Below are 21,455 nucleotides of genomic sequence, written 5' to 3' on the forward strand. Positions count from 1 at the left end.
TGGGTGAAAGTCCGTGTTTGTTGGACCCATTCACCACTCCTTTTGCTGGTTAAACTATTACGGAGACTGGTCGCCTATCATTGACCTTAAAGGACAGCTTTTTTTCATCAGAGTCTGATGAAAGTCACTGTCCAAGTGCTGGATTTCGATGACTTCGGAGTGAGACCAGGTTGGTTGGTCAAACGCTTTGGACCAGACTGAAATATTAAATAAATTCGATGGATTTTGTACAAATTTTGTACAAACAGATATTCATGATCCCCAGCGGTTAAAGTATGATAAATTTAGGGATCCCTGTACGTTTCCTATGCAGTGCCAACAGGAGGTTGATCTTTTCAGCTTTCAGTGAAATGTCAAATATTGAATGGAATGTCATGAAATCACAAAATTTGGTAAACATTCATGTCACCCTTTAGGATGAATATAACCATAAGGGTGGATTTTGGGGATGCTACCAGTAAAAGCATGAAAGTAGCAAAGTATTTTGTCAAACTCCTAGAGGGCAACTCCTAGATGCAGCAATGCTGTCAGTAAGTGAATTTGTTTCTCCTGTTTTGCCTTTGTTGATTGGGTTGGTTAGGTTTAGGCATGAGGAGTGAGACTGGTTTGAGTTAGGTAAGACTATAAAGATATAGGCCAATCAGACGCAGAACAGGGCAGGTCATGCCATGGCCATCCAAAACAAATCTGCCACCAACAGAGTAAGCGCAGGCAGTATGTAACCTCAAAGGCAATGGTTGCAATCTGCCATAAAACAGAAAGGTGAAGCAGCTATGCACGGTTGAAGCAGAAGGTACTACGACATTTCCACCGTAAATGTATCCAGAAAAGGCACAAATTGGTAAGAATTCAACAGAATGCAGCAAATGAAGTGTGTGACACCCAAAATTTTTTGAGGGATGACCACCAGACCCCCCAGCTTAATATGTGTCACGGCTCCCTTCCCCCTTGACTGTAACAACCTTCATCAGGCACTATCATCAGGTCAAAATTTGTCTAATACTTTGGTTTATCACAAAAAAACCTGCAAAAGTAATGACATTCCCATCAGCCACAGCTGTACTTTGTGAAAATGCAGATTAACGACATGTTGACATTCTAAACTAAGATGGCAAATATGGTCAGGATTATACAAGATAAACGTCAGTATGATAGCATGCTAACATTAGCATTTAGCTCAAAGCATTGTTATGCCCGAGCACAGAGCCTCGAGAGCATGGCACACTCATTTTCTTTTCAGTGATCATACCAAAATTTTACAAATAAATTCCTTTTTTTAAACAAAATTAAAGGGAAACAATCTATGCCTTTTCTTTTTCCATTTCTTGTTATAAACTCTTGGATTTTTAGGCTCAAATGCAGTTTCAACAGACCATCATGACCACGCTGCATGTACCTATTGTATACAAACAGTTTATCCCCTGAGGTCTATCTCATAGGATGTCCTGTCCAGGAAGAGCAGGAGGCCAAGGAGAACCGGAGGAGGTGGTCAAGACCTTGAAAAGCAGCTTCTGGTAAATTTCTGTAACATGTCCATTAATCACTGATTCTTCACTTCCAGAGCAAACAACAAAAACCTCAACAGGACCACTGGCTCCAAAAACTGGATAAGGATTTTATTGATAATTGAATTACATTTCTCTTTTATACATATTTCATAAATGATACAGGATTTTACATCTTTCTTTTTTGCCAACATTACAGCATCATATGTCAACAGAAGAAGAAAAAAAGACAAGAAAAACAAAATAAACTAAGAGGTCAGAATGGAGTACAAGATCATTTCAATCCTATATTCTGCTTCACTCTTTAGGCATTTTAATCTTATTGTAAATGCACACGAACAAGATATTCAAAAACAGAACACACATTCAGAACAGAGAATAATAATGTTGCTTTGGAGAAAAAAAGGCTGAGGGTGGATGAAGATGACAGGAGAGAGGGACGAGAATGGGAGGAGTTCCCCGATAAGCTAATAGAGTGCATCTGACACTTCTCCTTTGGAAACAAATCCAGGACGTTAGTAACTGAGGTCAAGAGGTCTCCTTTATAGGTGCACCGAGGATGGAGGTGTGCGTTTTCATTTATTGGGGAGTATAAATGCACGCTGAGGGAGGGGTTAATGGGACTAAATAAGGTGAAGATGGCAGCTGGGTTTGATGGGGGGGTTTGAGCAGTTGGTTGGCTGAAATTTAAGTCAGATTTGGCAGGGCAGATTCTAAAGACGCAGCCCTGTCCACTGCCCTTTATAACTAGAAATCTCTACAAACAACGTTCTTAAATTATCTTTGCATTTTTTATTCTTTTATTTTTTGGATAAATCGTCTTTTTTTATTTTCACATAATTTCCCATGTAAACATACATTCATGCAACACCCTCTTTATAATAAAGTTTCCCTATATTTGATATATTTTGGTTTTAAAAATAAACGGGAACAAAAAAAAAACCCAAAGGCAATAAACGGTGGATGGCGTGATAAAAAGGAGGCGGTGATGATGGAGAGAGGTGTGTAGAGACAGCAGAGGGGAGGATTGGACTGCAGAAAGAGACTCTCTCACCTGCCACAGTGCATCTCCAAGGAAACACCATCGTCACTTTGTGTGTGTGTGTGTATGTGTCATGGTGTGTGTAAGTTAGCCTACAAATGAAAACCCAATGACTGCCATGAAGTGAGATGAGGGCGGAACTGATTTTTACCACTATTGACATGCAGTGATTAGGGGCAAAGGATTCATGAATACGGTAATCTCAAGCTTGCCCCCAACGCACACACCTGTCCACACGTGGATTTGACAAGCGCACATGTTCACAGACCCACAGCAAGATTGACTCCCACTCTCAAACATTCAAATTTGACCTTTCTTTACATGGTGTTTGTCAAATTGCTACATTATCAATACCCTTTAAATCATTAATTGTCCAAAAGGCACCATTTCCCTTGGAGATGAAATACACACTCACACACAGTCACAGATTAGACCAAATCCTGCCTTGAGATCTGCATCGCTAACTTTTGATTTGACCTAAAATCATGCATTTTAATAGAAAATCTGCAGTTAAACACAAAGATCTCTTCAGCAGGATTCAGCCAACTGTCCAAACGAGACACATGAGCAGGATCTTCATCTTAAAGTGGAAAAAGACAAGTTTTTTGCTTTAACTTATCACTATGAAGTAATTGTTGATTGCACAATATATTGGCTATAGAATAATGACACCATCTGTGTTACGACTGGTTCCCTATAAGCCTCGCTTTCACTGTGAAATTCTATCTGCCACCAGGTGCGATCTCCTGTGAAAATAAAGGCACAATGTTTGGTACAAAGGAAGTGCACCAACCATTGTTCAACCAAAACAGGGAGAGGACAGCGCTTCTGTTTTGCGGCTAACCTCTGTTACCAAAGAGTATCTGCAGTTACTATCCCCATGGCAGAAATGTCGGACCGTGGAACAACTGAAGTAACTGTGGGGAAGGAAAATGCAGTGTTATTGGTAGTTACTGTGCTCTGAGAGAAACGGAAAGCGATCCAGTTGTACTTTGTGACACCAACAAAGCTAAAAAAAAAAGTTGTCTGATTCCACTTTGAGTGTATGTTCAGGGAGGTCATGTCATTGTGCTTCCCCTCTGCAGATGTACTCTACAGCAGCTCAAAGTGAAAACAACTGGCTTCGAGACCTTTTTTGGGAAACATAAACAGAGCCGGAGAGAGGGCCTCCAATCCTCACCCTGAACAGAAAACTGAGTGTAGCTGACAAAGTGGCCATCCCAAAACAAAAATGGACAACATAAAAATATGGCTTCTATAACCTTTGATTGAACCTATGGAGGGGGATGAGACTTCAGCTAGATGCGGCAAAGGAAAGTGTCCAATTAAGTACAAAATTGCAATAATGCTCCTACACATTCACAAATTTCTACTGAGGTCATACCACAGCATGCAGTCTACCCTGCCTTGCCATCGAGGAAGCAGGGGGGCATTACAGCAACAGTGGGAGGAGAAAACTCAAGAAGCCTCTGTGAATCAATGCCATGGCACTTCTTTTTTTTTAAACGTAGCCTTTTGTTATTTTGTCCTTAAGATTCGTGAGGGAGAATCATAAAAAAATTCAGATGTTGAAATGAACATCACATGCTGCCAAGCTAAAGGCCATTGAAAATCTGGAAATTGTAATTTTACACCTCTAAGAACAGTATTTTGGATTGGATTAGGAGAAAATACATATTGGGGGAAAGGCAATTTACTCAAATTATACTCCTGCTGTATAATGTGGCTTCACTCTTTTTAAAAGCCACTCAGCTCATCAGATACATTAAACTAGAACATGCCTGTGGGTTTGGCTGAGGCAACGGTCACTGCACATTTTAACCCCTTGATTATGTTAAGCATTTCTGCAGCATTTCCTTCTGTATTCATGAGATGATTATAGAGGTCAAGCGTGGAATTATCCACATCGATATTCTGCGTTGCTCAAAATCAATTCCAATCAAAGCCAATTTCACCCTGATTTGGCTGTAACACCCTTTGGTGGCCATGCACAGGAGCCTTACATCCAACCTGGATGTAGTTACTGTGAAGAACACTGTGTGTTTGTCATGACAAGATATGAAATAGTTACAAGGTAGTAAATGCATACATTATAATGCTGTGTGTTTGTGTGTGTGTGTGCGACTGTTAGCGGGGGCCCTTCATGGCGGGAGATCTTCAGAGGATGTGAATGAGTTTCTGATGAAATGATGTGTGTTTGAGAGCTCCTCCCCCCACTGAAAAAAACTAGCCTCTGGTCATCTGTTTATTTGATTGTATACATATATATATTTATATTCTTTTTCATAACAAATATACTATGGCTTTCAAAATAAAAAGTGCCAAAATATTTTTTTTGGAGTAAAAGAACACACAGTGATGTTGTTGTCGGTAGTACTCTCATACTTGCGCAGACCGGGCCGCTACAGGACGTCAACAGGAAGAGGAAACGAGGCGTCGTCATGCCTATATCCTGCGAGTCGAGACAGGCTCCTGACAAAGGTCACACTGGGAGGGACAGCTGTCCGTCACCTGGAGGAGGCGTGGCCCAAGGAAGGGAGAGGCAGCAGAGTTCAGCCACAGGAAGGTGAGGGTCCCCATGATGGTGCGACTGCAGTCTGGACTTCCTTGTAAACTTTAGCGTGTGGGATAGAGACTCTCCCTGGAGCCTGCCCCAACCAAGAGTAGGTGTGTGTGTTGACAGTTTGACTGCTAGAGGAAGCAGGACTACACTGCTACACCTGCAGAGTGGCCAGGGTCGGTGTCCCAGTGTACCCTGAAAGTCCCACGCATACACACACACACACACACACACACACACACACACACACACACACACACACACACACACACACACACAACAATGACTGCCCCTCTGCATGTCCGCTGTTCTGGAGTGTCTAGAGGTGTGAGTTCCCTGCAAGCTGTCCCTCTGGAGACTTGAGGCATATCCATAGTGCCCAGTTTTATTCCATCGTCATCATCATTGTCCTTTTCATCATCCTCACCATCCTTGGGCTGTGAGAGTTTTTCAGTTCCCGGTACTCTCGCCATCCTTCTTCGTCTTTAGCGGTTTTCACTTGCAATTCCAACTGGAGTTTTCAGTCAGGAAAGTAAAAAGAAAAAGAAAAAGAAAAAAAAAGGAGAAAAAACTAACTCCCACAGTCGAGAAAGGGATGGGATTATTGGGTGTGGGAGGGATGGGGGAGGGAGGAGTTGGGGGTAAAAGGGAACGGAGAAGGGTGTTGGACGGAAGAGGAAAGAGGAATAGGAGGTTGCAGGAGCTGAGAGAGGAGGGAGTCACTCTTCCCATCAATTTTTACTGGCGGTGAGCTGCTGAACTGGGAGCTGGAGCTGGAGCGGGTCCCGAAGACGCTTCAGATCCAACTCCACCTGGAGAGGGTGCACAAGGAAGAGAGAGGGAGGCAGAGCAGAGTGAAAAATATGAGATGAAAATGTGTGGGGAATGGTATGAAACTGGGTCTTTGTGCGGCCGTTACAAATCAAAGTATCGAATTGTAAAATGTGAGAATCCCCAGTGTGACTGCAGTGCTCATTTTACATCACAAAACATCCAGCTTTCACCAAGTGACTGTACCTCAGCGATATCATCCTTCAGCTTGTTGTACTTCTCAATGTCAAAACGTGTCCTTTTCACCCCCTTGTGGAAGAACAGCAGATACTGTCTGTCTCTAGCGTCAGGGTAAACATACTCCTGCAGGTTATGGAGACACACACAGACGGAGCACTTTGTAAGAGGAGCCAGTTTATCAGATATCCTCCATGTTCTGCTTTCTGTTCCTTGGGCCAAATCACACCAGTGAGAAATCCAACATCAAACAGACTCTACGTCCTTGGAGTTAAAAGCTTGTGGTAATTTATGAACGCTGTATTCAATATTGAAGGGCACAACGTCACAAGACTGGCTTCTAAAAGAGCTAACAAACTACAGTTTTGAGGACAACCACTGTATTTTGTTACAGTAATGCTTTGTTCTGTGGTTGTTAAAAGAGTTTCTGCATATGTTACAAAGGATAAATTAGGTGTCACGTTATCTGGCACAAAAAAGCACCAGAAGCACGAGTTCGCCCCGCTGGAGTGAGGGTTATTAGTATGATTAATATGATGGTAACATCTACGATGAATCAGCTAATTGTTTGGTGAACAAAATGTCAGAAAACAGTGAAAATCACAAGTTGCATTAGTCCAAGGTAACAACTTCAGATTGCTTATTTTCTCTGGCCAACTACGCAAAAACAAAAAATAATCAAATTATACTAATATAAAACAGGGAAAAGACGAAAATCCTCAAATTTGAGAAACTTGAGCCTTGGGAAATTGGCTTTTTGCTTTTTGAAATTACTTACATGATTTATTATCAAAATCACTGTTCAAATCAAATCAATTTTTGTTGATCAACTGATTATTTAAAAAAAATCAGCTTTCAGAAAACATCTACTTGCTCATGCTAAAATATGAAAAGGTATTTTTCAAACTGGACCCCAGTTTCCCTTGCTTTTGTGTCTCAGTGACTAATGGAGCCGACAATTTTTGAAATTGGCTCAGGATTGAGGGAGAGTGCTGCAGCCGGCAGTGGTGAAACAGGCTGCAAGGTAACCACTCGGGGCAATTTACATCAATTTACGTCCACTAAAAGTGTTTGTTTTTACCACTGTTTAAAGAGAAGCAGCCCTGAAATCACTAATGGCACACCCACCAAACTCCATTAAAATAAACTGTCATTTTAGCGTGTATAGAGCCAGCATACTTTCACATCTGCCTGGGTGAATTAAGGGTTTATTTCAACCAAACCGGAGTTGGCGATTGTTGAAACAGTGGAAAGACAAACTTAAGATGTTTTTTGTGAGTTTTGTTTTTTTTCTGTTGACTTTGAATGAAGTGTATTTTATGATGATAAAATTACTGTTTATTTAATGGAGTCTGGTGGGTTTGGCGATAGCAGTTTTGGGGCTGTTTCTGGTTAAACACAAAAGATCTAACTAATAACAATCTGGCCCTGTTAGTGATGATCTTTATTACACTCAGTGTTTACCTCACACATTCACTTCTGCATGTATAACTGTCCAATTCACTGCGTCTTACCTGGCGTGTAAGCACGAAGTAGGCGTACATGGCCATGGCCGTGCCATAAGTTATAAAGTAGGTGACGGGTTCCATGATATCCCAGGAGTACTCCCACCAGGTGAGCCTAGCCAGGATGCCAAACTGGGTGGCCATGTATGCCATGCCACCCCACAGCACCCAGGTGGTACGCCGCTCTGCCTTCTTGTTCAGCTCCTCCTTCACCTACGCACAAGTCAAGAGGGATGCAAACAGTCAGCCAGCTCCAACAGAACAACAGCAGCAGATATGTGCTGAGGAAATGGTGAGGAAGATTGTGGATTCTCAGCACACAAAAAGACTACAGGCTGAGAGCAGCTGTGAGAAGTTTTTTAGACCCTTGATAGCCTCTTACCCATAATTAAGATGCCTTCTTTAATCAGTGATTCTTGAGTAATGGCTGAGTGGTAACAAGGCCTGATGTAACTGATACAATAACATGACTATGTGTAGATAAGAGGATTATACACATCAATATTCTGAGCAATCACAGCTCCTCTTCCATGGAAAAGTATGAAAGAACATGCAAATTATTTGTCAAGCACTTGGTTGGCTTGTTAAAGCTCTTGCAATGATTTGTGGTTCTAGCAAAAAGCAGCAATAAACTTGTAAAACCAACAACAAATATTTAAGTACTGTCAAATGTTGATGAAGACTGACCTTCTCTAAAGGGCGGAGTTGAGTGTTGAGGTCCTCCAGTCGTCCAATCAGCTCCCGTTCTTTGCTAAGTTGGTGCTCCTCGATGCGCAGGGTAGTGTAGAGCTGCTGCACCAGGAACTTGACGTCATTCAACCTTTCTGCCTCCTCATGGGGCAGCAGCTCTGAAGCGCACACACAAACAAATAAACAAAGCTTTAATCCAATCCACTCTCTGGCAGTAAAACCATTTCTTCCTCTTATTGGTAGTGAACCCAGCTGTGATGGGATGACTCTCAGCAAACAGGCTCTGCCTTTTTCTTTGCCGCTTCTCACCTCTCCTCGGAGGCCGCACGAGGTGTGTGGTGTCATTAATGACGAGCTTAAAATCGTCCAGCAGCAGGATGTCTATGCCTGTGGAGGAGGCGACCCTCGCTCCATCTGGAGAGAGAGACAAATGTGAATGGAGGCGGTGAGAGTGATGGAGCGCTGATGGGTAGCCGCTTCCAATACCCTTGATGTCTCTTGATAATCAGGCTGGTTGCTGTCTGATTATCATGTGAGGTAATAGCAGATGCACTCACACATTAAGAGTAAGATTTCAAGTACCAGTTGTTCCTGTATAATGAACCCTCTGTGCAGACTGAGGGCTGAAAAATCATTTCATGGTGCATGCGGTGGTGTTAAATTCTGATACAAAGCCACAGCTGTGGGAACTCTTAAGAGCACTGCAACACAAGAGCACTTGATGTAAGGACATGTATATGTATAACCCGCTGTGGTAAATGGATACAGCGGTGTTCTGTGAGTACAATGCTCTTGTGTTTGCGAACATACCCGTGGAGTAGATGGCTACCCGGTCGATGCCTCTGTCCTCTGCCTGGAGCTGTTGCAGGAAAACTCCCACACAGTCGCTGAGAGGCTTGAGGGTGAACTGACAGCGCTCTCGCCTGGACGGCAAACTGACTGAGATCACCGGCAGCCCGTTCTGATACACCACTGTCACCTCTGTGAGGGGGTTGCAGGCAAGAAAACGACAAATGTCACACAAGCAGAAAATGTAAAATGACACCCCAAGGTCTTCGCTGAACCATGGAAATGAGCTTTCATGTACTCTGCTCCCTCTGATTAAAGAAACTGAAAATTTAATAAGGATGCATCAGGAGCAGTATATTGCTTCTTTGTTCAGTACTAGTTAGTCTAGGCATTCTTTGGATTATTAACTTATAAGCATAAACAGAATTGGAAATAACAAAGGGTAGCTTAAGTATTTTTCAATCTGGACCTTGGATTCCCATGTTTGTGTGTCCAAGGGTGCTTTCAGACCAAGAGTTGTCTTGCTTTGGTCTGAATCAGGGACTCATTTTCTTACAAAGTTGTATAATTGCCTAGAGTTGGTTTGTGTTCTCACAGCAGCATTTATAAACGGACCAGATAAAATGCCTTGCGTGAGAAAGCTGCTCTTGACTGGTCCAAAAATCCAGGAAGTAAACAAAACCTTGAAGAAGAGTACACTTGCAAGATCAATGTGAAACTTTCTAATGCAGGGACAACTACGCGGGTTCATTTTAGCGCTGGTCAAGGCTGGTCAAAACTGGTCAAAACAAGACACAGCTCCAACTAGAAAACAATGTTTTGATGAACTGGATGGCCGAATGCACATATCAAGGCACAAAGTACAGGAGCAGGTACACAATAGTAATCCTCCAGGACTGTAACATACTCATGCTTGTTTAACCCAAACAATGTGTAATGTGACTGCAGGTGGTTCGGCTCGAAATGAACCCTACTTAGGGGGGGGAAACAAACTTGAGTTCGACTGAACCAAACCAAACAGGGCAGGTGTGAAAGCACCCTAAGTGACTAATGGAGACAACAGTTTTTGAAACTGGTCCAGTATTGAGCGAGAGCACTACAGCCAGCAGCATCCAACCTAAACGTGCTGCAATACTAACGACATGCATATACACCGTCAATTTACGTCCACTAAGAGGGCTTGTTTTTGCCACTGTAAGGCTCAGATTATTACTCTATGTGCCTGACAACTTATGACAAGGATCCCTACAGAGATGGAGTTTTTTGTTTAAGAGTAAGATTATTTTTGTTTAAACAAAATCACTATTGGCAAACCAACCGGTCGTCATTTAAATAACCAGTAATTTTAGTGTGTATAGAGCTAGCATATCGTCACATCTAACTGGGTGAATTAAGGGTTTATATCAACCAAACGAGAGGTGGTGATCATTGAGACAGCTTTTATTTTGTTTCTGTTGACTCTGAATGATAAAATCACAGTTTATTTAAATAGAGTCTGGTGTATTTGACAGTTTCTAGGCTGTGTCTGGTTAAACAAAAAAGGATCTTCCTCTTTAACACAAAGGTCTATCTCTGTAGGGATCCTTTCCACAATGTTGTCAGACACTTAAAAACAATCAACCTGATCGTAAATTTGACACTGCACAATTGCCCATTAACTTTCCATTGCAGCCTGTTTCACTGCTGCCAGCTAAAGTGTTCTCCCTACTGAACCAGTTTCAAAACATGTTTTTTCCCTTTAGTCCTTTAGACACAAAAACATGAGAAAATAGGGTCCAGGTATAAAAAAACCTATGTTACCCTTTAACTGTCTGTTTGGATGTTTACTGCTTTTAACTCAATCGTGGCTTCTGCATACCATAAATTATTCCAAAGCTGCTGTCTGCCACAACAAGACAAAACACTGATGGATGGTTATTCTGATGGTGTTATGCTAACTTTAAGCTTTATTTTGATTGACAACACAGAGGAGTGTGGTTTGAGACGCAGCAGGGGGCAGTATAACAGCAGCCCCACCTGTCAGAGGATGTGCAACCTCAAACCAATCAGTCATTACAACAATAGCCTTTACGACATTATCTGATCTCACGGCTGTAAACACTTCAGACAGTATCTGCAAACAGCAACTGATTCGAGAGTTCTTTGTAAATCCTGCATGGATTCCAATTGTGTATCTCCATATATCTCAGCTGTAACCAACACAACTAAACCTCATTCATCAGTGTGCTCACACACATGGAAGTACAGTCTTACACATGTAGACAAAGAAATACACTGACTGCTGTTTTTGCCAAAAAATAAGCCCACTCTCCACTGTCAGATCCTGAAGATCAACACAGAGTGTAATATTGCTAACCTTTCCCTCAAAGAGCTGTTCCGTCAATTCGTTGATGCCAACTATTGATATTTCTTATTCCCACAGAAAGGCTAAAAGACCTCTAAATGATGTTCGTGTGGTGGAGCTGACAATCAGAAAGACCTTGAGGTGCACATCGCTATTCATTCATCCCATGCTAGGTTTTGGCTTTTCAGAAAAATAAGAAAAATTGAATTTATCAGAGCGCCTTGCACTAACAGATGGCACTCCCAACACTAGTGTGAAGTTCATGATGTGTTCAGTGTTTGCTTTCGTCTGTACTTGCTGTTTTGTTGTCTACCATAAGAATTTTGTCCCAAACAGCAGAGCCGCTGTTCTGCTCAGTGGTGCTTTATTTTTCTAGCATACTAGTAATGGTCTGTAATCCAGCTCTATTGGTCCGTAACCAAACTCTGCTGGTTATAATGAGCCCGCGCAGCTAATGCCGTTATCACGCTGAGTGGCCCCTAATGACAGTAGCATGAATCAATGCAGAGGGCTGTGGTGATCCAAGCTGCTTTGTTGCTGCTGCACCCAGCCACCTCTGCCTCCTGCTCGGGACCACTGCAGTGAATCAGCAGATCTCTGCTTGGGCTCGCCACCAAGAAGTGAGGGATTGTCGGTTGGCACAGGCAGCACCAGCTGGGCTCCATTTCAAGAGCGTTCTGACCATGTTCAAAGACTCGGAGGTGCAGACGTTTTATTTCACACCCACTTCTTCATTACGGTGACAATTTGAAACCTTGCCCCGAGCATTGTAGCTGCTTCTGCACCTGTTCCCTTTTGTCCTCAGCTACCCTGTCATCACAGGCACATTGCTAAAAGTGTGAGGATCCTGTGCCTATCTCTGCTCCACTTCTATGGCTATCAAGGCCCACTTTAAAATCACATCAGCATGTTCTGCAGTGCCGCCTTCTCCTCTCAGCCCCCCTGCCTCTCTCGTCCTCCCTCTGTTCACGCTCTCCATCTCTCCCGCCTCTCACACAGACGAGCAGATGCTTCCCCGAGACAGATTCCATATTAATGACTATGGGCTGTTAACTCCAAATGAGCCTCTACTGTCTGATCAATGCAGAATTCCTTTACGTGCAGAGCTCATTTGTCTCGGCGAGGAGCAGAGGCTGGATTTGGGAAAACCCTCGATGCCGCTCATGTGGACAGAAATAAACTGAATGGACTGAGAGGAGGTGAGGACTTACCTTCTGGAGCAGCAGAGGAACACAACAGTCTCTGGCCATGCCATGAGGGGGCGCCCCTCCAAACCTGCAGACAGGAAGAGAGAAAAAGGACAACAACCTGGTTATTCCACTGACACAAAGCTTTTTCTTATCCAACGTTTCTGTTCTTTGTGTGCAGCGAGCCAGTGTGTGACACTCAGTAACATGACACTACTCAACTCTATGCCTTTTACTTCTCTAATTGCTCATTTGCAAGACTCACAGAGTATTATGTTACAAAATGGCTTCCTCTGTTCTAGTTTCCAGAAATGTTCCAATATCCAGGCTGGAGCCACACCCAAAAAGTGTGGATCCAACTGCAGCTTCCCGGTCACGGAAATATCTTACAATGTGATGACGCATAAAAAAAACACACACACACACACACACACACACACACACACACACACACACACACACACACACAGCCTCTCACATCTACATAAACCAGTACTCAGACAAAGAAACCACCACTTGAAGGAAACCACCACAGTGGGAGACACAGAAAGAAGGCAGCCAAATGCAGCCTGAATAACAACAATGTAGTTCAGTATGAATTCTCCACTTATGTCACAGACTGGAGGGAGGGCGGGAGAGAGGAGGGGAAGAACATGAACAGAGGAGCAGAGCTTGGGGAAACCCTCATTTTTTTCCTGTTGCTACAGTGTGCTGTTAAACCAGCAAAGTAGGAGTGTCCATATGCGGCACACATGTTTCAAATTACAGAGCTTGTCACATTTTTTTTTTTGCCGAGCGGCTGTGAGCCTTTTAAGGCATGAGGCTGGCTGTCAGATCTTCTTACACTTACACAGTGAGATTGGGGTGTGAGGATGAGACATTGGAAATCAAGCAAGGAAGGGTGCCGGGGGGCGAAAAAAGCAGAACTTTTCTGAATTAATATTCAGTAATGTGCACACGCATAAACAAAATGCTGCACCACAAAAAAGGCTGAATTTCTCCACCAATGGGTCCTGGTGTGTAACACTGTCGTGCTGTATATTAACCGGATATGCCTATACAGTACACACATTCATTAACCCTTTGATTTCTGGGGAGGCACAGGACGCCAGGCTTTCAAACAGACCTGACTGCAACGCACTCAGCAGCATCCAGCAGGCCTCAGTTTGAAGCACTCACTCTGTGGTAATATCAGATTTACGATATGCACACAATCTCCGGCCCTCGCTGGGCTCAACCACAAAAGCAGAGATTGAAAGCTGGTCGCAACTTCTCTTTTATGACTTCATGCTGACAGTTATGGAGTGTAAAATATATCTCAGGGGAGAGCAGGTGTATATATGCGTGTATGTGTGCATTGATGTCACAGCGAACATACTTTCTGGATCTGCAGCACCAGGCTTAACACAAACACTGTGGATACCTGTCTACCCATGATGGCATTGCTGCATTGGACAGACAGCAAATGGTTAATTCAGAAGAGCAAGATCAAGGCTTGACTGCTGAGGCCAGATTCTATCATTACTCACATCCTGGCTAACTCTGTAATACAGGCACCGACAGAGGAAGCTCAGGTGTTCAGAATACAATATTTCTTTCCACTTTATGCATCATTACACAGCGTGACACTTGAGGAATGCAGTGGCTCATGCATAACAGGTCTGGGTCAGATTTCAATATACTTTCTACACTTCTAGTTTGTCTTCTCTTGCAGCACAGGCTAGTGTCTAATTCTTACACCAAAAAATGTTAAATATTTTTTGTAAGGGCACAGGGCAAGAAGTGGAACTAGCGGTACACCGAGCATCCACCTCATAAACACAGCCGCCAAGCGAGCACTCTTGATTAAACGTCCCCATTGTCAATCAGGGAATGTGACTGCCAAAGACTGTAATTATGTGAAGGGATAAATGTTTGGATTAAAACAATTAATGACACTTAGTCACTAATGTCACCTGCCCATCCAAACTGTTGTGGACTGTCAGTAGTCGACCATGATTGATTAATTAATGATGACGCGCTAACCAGTATGCTGTGAGCTCTGGATCTTGACTGCTGCCTCGTTTTTAGAGATTGCCCTTACTCGACATGTAATGCTGAACTAAGTATCCACCACGCAGAGGCACAGTGAGGGTCCACAGATGGAGGCTTTGCTGAGTGTTCGCTATTCTTGCTGGACCCCCGAGAGGAAACAAAAACTTTCTTTTCTAGTTTCCAACATCTGCAACTACAGCGAAGGAGCTGAAGCATTTATGAGAAGTATCTGCTACCACTGCAGCACTGATGCAGCTCCACTGTAAGCTGAGTACCACCACGGGGATCAGAGGGGTGTATGCATGTGTGTGTGTGTTGACGCATCAGGACTGTTAAACTCTTGTTTTGGACACCACCGGGCTAAAGATGACAGACGTGTGTTTGCGCATCCTAAATAAGAATGCTGATTGCCGAGTCGAGCCCAAACAGCGATTAGGCTGCTGATCAGATGACATGCTGAGGAAGGTGTTTTGGCTGGTCTGGAATAACGGCACAGTTTGCAGAGAGCGGTCCAGCACTGCCTCGCTCATTCATTAACTTCAGCTGCTCGGAGCCAGGAGGAGAGACTTCACCAAGAAACCCACAACACCAGTGGCACCGACCCACGCGCCCAGACACAGGGCAGCATCGCACACATATGCAAATATGGCATTGGCGTGTGCGTACATCCATCTGTAGAGTGACGTACATGTCTGAATGCACCTCTGTGTGTTTGCAGGTGGCGTGTGTGTGTATGTGTGTGTGTGTCCACCCGTCTGTTCACCAGCCTGTTTGTCAGCGGTAGTTGCAGAGTGACTGAGCGAAGCCCCCCCTCCTTCCCCTCTCCCTCGGCACACAGCCACTGAAACGCTGCCTGAAATATTTAACAGCGTAGCAGCAGTCAATAGCACAGCAACCTTGGAATCAATGTCACACGGGTAAGAGAGGGAGAGAAAGAAAGAAACGGGCACTGACGACGGCTGGTGAAGATGGACAGATGAGCTGGGTGAGAGAAAGAGGTGTGGAGGAGGAAAAAGGATAAATGGAGCGGCAGCAGGGGAGCGATAGAGATAAATGAAGGCTGGAGTAAAACGGTGTGAGTCACGAGTGCGCATGCATTTCTAACCATGTGCTGCATATACTGTACCCTGCAGCAGACAATCCCTCCCCACTGAAACGTGACTGTACTGTGTGTGTGTGAAGCAGAGATGGAGGCTAGAAGGAGAGAGGGGAGGAGGGGATGAAGGGGAGAAGGAGGAAGGCAGGGAGTGAGAGTGGGAGATAAAAAGAGAAAGCCATGAGTGTGATGAAAAGCAGAGGGAGGGACGAGAGGGGCAGTAGACTTGCTGGGAGGGGAGGGAGAGGAGGAGGAGGGGGGACTGCTGATCACTGCAGTAAAGGAATCCCTCGTCTAGAAAGGGGGGTTGCCCCTTGCCTTCACTCCCCCTCCCTCCCTCCCTATCTCCCTCCCTCCATCTCCATCTTACTCACACTGAATCCTGATGTGCTGGTTTTGATCTTCTCTCGATTCTCATCTGCACTGCGCTTTGACTTCCGCTGCATTTCATCCTATCACATGTGTGCTTTTGCCTCCAATTAAAAGACCTCACTCTTCAATTCAAAACCTCGCTCTCAGCCTGGTAAATACAAAGCCAGCAGGGACCCAATAGATCATACAGTATCTACTGGGGGAGATGAAAATAAATTTAATACACTGAAGAAAATATAAGGTGTCTTAGCAGCAGCCCAGGCTGTGCGCTACATACAGAGTCCTCCCCTGCTCTCACGTAACGTAGTAACAAGTACAAGAGGTATGATATCGATCCGCAGTAAAGATGAATCATCCTGATACAATCTCACAAGATGTGCCAGGTTTCAGTAAAAAGAAAAAAATACAAACACCATACATTCACACTATATTAAACCAGAGGGAGAGAATCGACACACAGCTTTAAGAGTCAAACTGCCGCAGCTCTGCCTACTATCAATATCAATATCTTCCCCTTTGTGCAAACGTTTCCCTGCGCTGTGTTGAACTCCAGCAACATAATGCAATTCTTGTTCTCATTTCACTCCAGATTATGTATATCGAGAAATTTGCAAGATTTATTAGGCTCCTCCTCCTCCTGTTAGCAGAGTGGCTTTGAGCTGCTCGTGCTGTTCAGCCTGACAACTTAAGAAACTGGGTTATTTCAGCGGCTCTGTGCAAGTGACAAAACGTATGACATCTTATTATGCAAATTTTCTATTTGACTGCGCAAACACCCACTGTGCATACAGTGCATGGTCAGATGAATTCAAATACCCTTTCGCTTACACCGCCTGTCACTTTCCAAATGTGTTTATTTGAACTGATCTTAAAGTTCCCCTCCGGATATGTTTTAATATTTGTTTTACATGGTTTTCCCACATAACAAAAAATCTGAAAAGGAGCTAGAAGCACATCTACTCTTTCTCCCTCACTGAGAAATTCTGCATCAGGCCCCCACCACTGCTGCCAACCACAGGTTTTGCTTTAAGCTTTCACTAAAACAAAGTATGAAGATAGGCCTGGCTATGCAAGACTAGCGCTAGGTTGAATGGTGAAAGAGGACTGTACATCAAGATGGCTAGTGTTAGCATTAGCACACTGGAGAGATGCAGCCATAATGATTGAGCCTAAACGTATCAGAATGGTAAGTGTAGTCAGCATTATGGTTGACAGCGTTAGTGGTTGTGAAACATGCAGTAATATCTGCTGGTGTTACAGTGTGTTCACATTGTTAGTAAGTAATAAATAGCAGAGGCCTAACCAAAGTTTGCACAAAGTCAAATTCCATCTGGCCGAGATTTTTATATTACATGTAATAAGTCTGCCCTGTGCCAGATGTTTCTTGGCTGGTGCTGTGTCAAAGTCTATTCCCTGTCAAACAGTGTTGCATATAGACAGCGTTTGGCTTTCGTGTTGGTGATGTACCTTATCAAGCTTACCTGGCTTACATTTGAATTTCAGATTTTAGGGAAGTGCACAGACATTGCCTTATTCAGTAGAGGAATATGAAAACACCACTTTAGTGACGAACTTTGCACAGATATAAGTCAGAATAGTTAAGGTCAGACATTTTAGGGAACATAAATAGAAGAAAAGAAGAAAGAGGGGAAGAAAAACCTCTGGGGCTGAAAAATGAAGCCAACACGGAAGTGCAAAAATTGCAGTTCTTGTAATGGCAGTCAGTCCCCTTATGCAGGATTTATTCTTCTGCGTCGAATCGACACCGTACCCACCGTACCCAGCATAAGCTCTGTGTCCATGTAGAGCCTATGCCATACCCTACGCCGTAGCCTGACGCAGACCTCGTGTCTGTTTCTGTAAGCTGAAAACAATTCCCTCAGTGGAAAGGAAGCTTTTATTTACTTTTATTTCACAGATAAGAAACAATAAATTGTGTAGACAATAAAGCCTCCACGAAAGTAGTATTTTAAGTCTCGTGTATGATTTATCCTTCGGGGATTTATCCTGGCTTCACATGAGCAGAGGAAATCTTTATACCATGTAAAATGCCATAGACTTGTGCTAATAATGTTAGCATGTTATATTTGTTTGGAAAACGTGGTTATTATAAGACAGTTGTTAGACCCCATGTTAAAATGTCTAACTTTACAGTAGAAATACATATTTACAGCCTGGTACAAAAAAAGCAGTTTTGGTCTCAATGGCAAATTTTCTCCTTCATGACAACTGCATGGCGGGTTAATTTTCTTGCAGCTCATTCAGTAAGGCTTATAGTTACGCATAATTAAGGGAAGGCCGCTTTGAGTGACAGACCGTCTGCCAATAGTGTCCTCAGCTTCTCAGTCAGATCCACCCCTTGCTCCTCCACAGTTCCAGCCTCTTGCTCAAATACAGTCACTTCTGGCTCCAGGAAAACAAGATTGCGACAGCTGAAATGCCAAAGTCAAGGCTTCAACACAAGAATCCACAAACCAGTGGTTGACATCACAGTAGGTACGCCCATTATTTTGAAAAAAACACATTTCTGAGTGGAGGGGATCTTTAAACTGAATGCTACTTAAATATAGATATAAAATCTTGTTAGCCTGCAACAGTGTTTTTATACATATGAACTGTCAGCATTTTGGACGTGAGCTGATTTAATAAATGGATAAATATGTTTCAGTCAAATCAAACAAATAAGCCGAGCTTCTCTACAATCTTCCCATGTATCCCCTGGCAACTGCAGAAGGGCCCGCTAGGGAATAAACACCCATGAGACAGACTAAAAGCAGCACATACATGGCTACTTCTTTTAGCTTTGTTGTTACGGCTGGATCTAAACAGAAAATGACACAGCACTTTAAAAATCTCTTCTTCCTCAGAATACATCCTTTTATCTCCAGACACACACCACAGGGAAATTCTGGGTGTCGGGCACGGTATAAAAATGTGTCTGCGTGGGTAAGTGTGTTACAGACATCAGTGCTGAGGAATAATGTCGCTGACATAATTCCCATTTCATGGTGCCCTTCTGGGGGAGTGGAAACCTCTGTCATTTATCTACACAATGACTGCATCCATCTATGTGGTAATGTGCTATCCTGAGCTGTGCCTACGGGCCAGATAACGCGGGTAGTTGTACAAAGTCATTCATGAAATCATTCATGGATGCTCACATACACCTCGACTGTGTCAATAAAGCGTATACCATTCTAAGCCTCACTGCACACACGCATCTAATCTTTCAGTATCACGCCTGCTCATCAGACACGCCTAAAATCTTTCTTTAATTTCCAATTCCTCTCAGCGGTAGAAGTCATAACGCGGGGACAGATTTACAATCAAAAGGGGCTAGGATCAATTTCCCAGTGGTCTAGCGGGTTGACAAAGACACAGGCCAAGGAGAGGTGTGGTGCTCCATCATGCTACTATGACAGACAAAGCAGGGAAAGGAGCGCATGTTCAAGGTGGGGTCAGAGGGAGGTCACTGCATGGAGAACGACAATACGCACTGGGATCAATCGATGAGAAGAGACGGAAGCCAAGTAGTGGAAACGCCCTACCTTTATCTGAGAGGTGAACCCAAAAAACAGCAGATTAAAAACACTTGAGTGCGTTATATAACTGAACCTAGAGGAACAGAGTTTACACTACATCACCAATAATCAGCTGTGACAACCTGCCGACCCAACTTTAAGGACTATTTCCATGTGGATGGTAAGAGTACGCGAATGAGGTTTATGAGCTATTAAATTGGAAATACACCGCGTCTACTATCTCAGCTGCTGGAGGGAATGCGTGTGGACGATGCTCTCATTCATTAACCCAGCAAGACAACAGAGGTTTTTCTCTTCTTCATTTTTTTTTTTTTATCCTTGTGTTTCTAGCTTTATTGCTCTTTTATAGCACATTAAGAGACTGCTGACTGTGACTGTTTAAAAACTCATTTTCAGCAATGAGCAAAAATAATTAAATATCAACAAAATGATATGAAAGCACCATTTGTTGATGCTCTGTTTTATTACTTGGAGTGTGAGCATGGTTTTTACTACCTTGCAAACACAGGAAGCAATTTACAAATTACACAATCAGACATTTCGTCAGATATCCGTCTGTCTTGGCAACTGAGTTTTTGGTTGACGAATCAGAATTGAACACACAAAATAATCCCTGCAAAAACACTAATGATTATTTTTTTTTAATAATCAATTATCTTTAGGTTATTTTTTGTTTTATTTATTCATTGTTTAGTGTGCAAAAAGTCAGAAAATGGTGAAAATGTCCCTCACAATTTTGATTTCTTCAAATTGATTGTCGGACAGTCACGTTTGTTTATTTTTTTATTTTTTAGATAAATGGTGATTAATTGATGATCAGTTATCACGTATTATGTAATAGGAGTGACTCATTTGTTGCACTGCATCTACTTTTTGTGTCCGATTTATGTCTGATGTGATTTGTGGCGTTTGTAGCCTGGTTTTGTTGTTAAATGTTGTTTTGTATTGTTGATGTCCTGGGATGCAAGACACATTTCAGAATTGTCTCTGATACGTGTAATTAAATGAAGTCAACCAGATATTGGAGTGAAATCCCTCACACTGAGGAAAAAGTATAAAACAGAACAAAATAAAACTTGCTGGCTCACGTCTTCTAAGTTATATCAGGTAAAATGTAAAGGTCATACTGTGGCAGTGCAGTATGCCCGATGTGTCCAGTTTTCTATCTCACTGCTGTGCCGCATGCCACCTCCTCCCTCCACTCTGCTCCGAGGGCCGGGTCCTGCCCACTCAGCTCCTTGCAGCCCACACTTACCCACGGTGGGGTTAACAAGTTGAAAAGCACATCTGCGCCCGTTCCTATAGGCACTTACAATCCCCCGCACGCACACACACACACACACACACACACACACACCCACATTCTCTGTCCCCCCTTTTAGAAACACACACAAAAGCACATAAACACCAAGATAAGGCGGACACACAGCAATTGCTTCAGAAGAAAGTGGATGTGAGTACAGTGTGACAGTAATCAGTCACTTTTTTTTTTACGCCTCAGCGCCGACGAGCTTATGTAACAACAGGAAAACGCTGCCTTTTCTCTCGGCTGTGTTCCTCGTCTGGTAGAAGCCATTAACAGATATGGAATCGGCAGTCACATTCTTGAACGGCACAGTATTAAGTAATCTCTGCTCACACATGGAGAGGGGAACCGCGACAAAGCAAAGCGCGCCCCACAAAAAGCCTGTGTTGATCTGACCTCTCCACTGCAATGCAGAGTTAATAGTGAAAACAACCTTCTCCCTGATTGGGCTATTTCCAACATCAAAACCTCACAC

General features: G+C 43.3%; 1 protein-coding gene across 2 annotated transcripts in view; it reads right to left on the reverse strand.

The window, feature by feature from the left end:
* Window positions 1–1,595: 1,595 nt before the first annotated feature.
* The window catches only part of mcu (mitochondrial calcium uniporter), a 70,055-nt gene continuing 50,195 nt past the window's right edge, over window positions 1,596–21,455 (reverse strand). For both annotated transcript variants that reach the window (XM_033613248.2, XM_078176255.1), the window contains exons 3-9: window positions 12,655–12,718; window positions 9,121–9,291; window positions 8,620–8,724; window positions 8,308–8,468; window positions 7,630–7,833; window positions 6,125–6,241; window positions 1,596–5,919 (exon numbers count right to left, since the gene is read on the reverse strand). In XM_033613248.2, coding sequence (XP_033469139.1) covers window positions 5,839–5,919; window positions 6,125–6,241; window positions 7,630–7,833; window positions 8,308–8,468; window positions 8,620–8,724; window positions 9,121–9,291; window positions 12,655–12,718 — 903 coding nt within the window. In that variant the 3' untranslated portion in view covers window positions 1,596–5,838. The remainder of the gene's footprint in view (window positions 5,920–6,124; window positions 6,242–7,629; window positions 7,834–8,307; window positions 8,469–8,619; window positions 8,725–9,120; window positions 9,292–12,654; window positions 12,719–21,455) is intronic.

The sequence above is a fragment of the Epinephelus lanceolatus genome, chromosome 17, assembly GCF_041903045.1.
Source record: "Epinephelus lanceolatus isolate andai-2023 chromosome 17, ASM4190304v1, whole genome shotgun sequence".
Taxonomy (NCBI): domain Eukaryota; kingdom Metazoa; phylum Chordata; class Actinopteri; order Perciformes; family Serranidae; genus Epinephelus; species Epinephelus lanceolatus.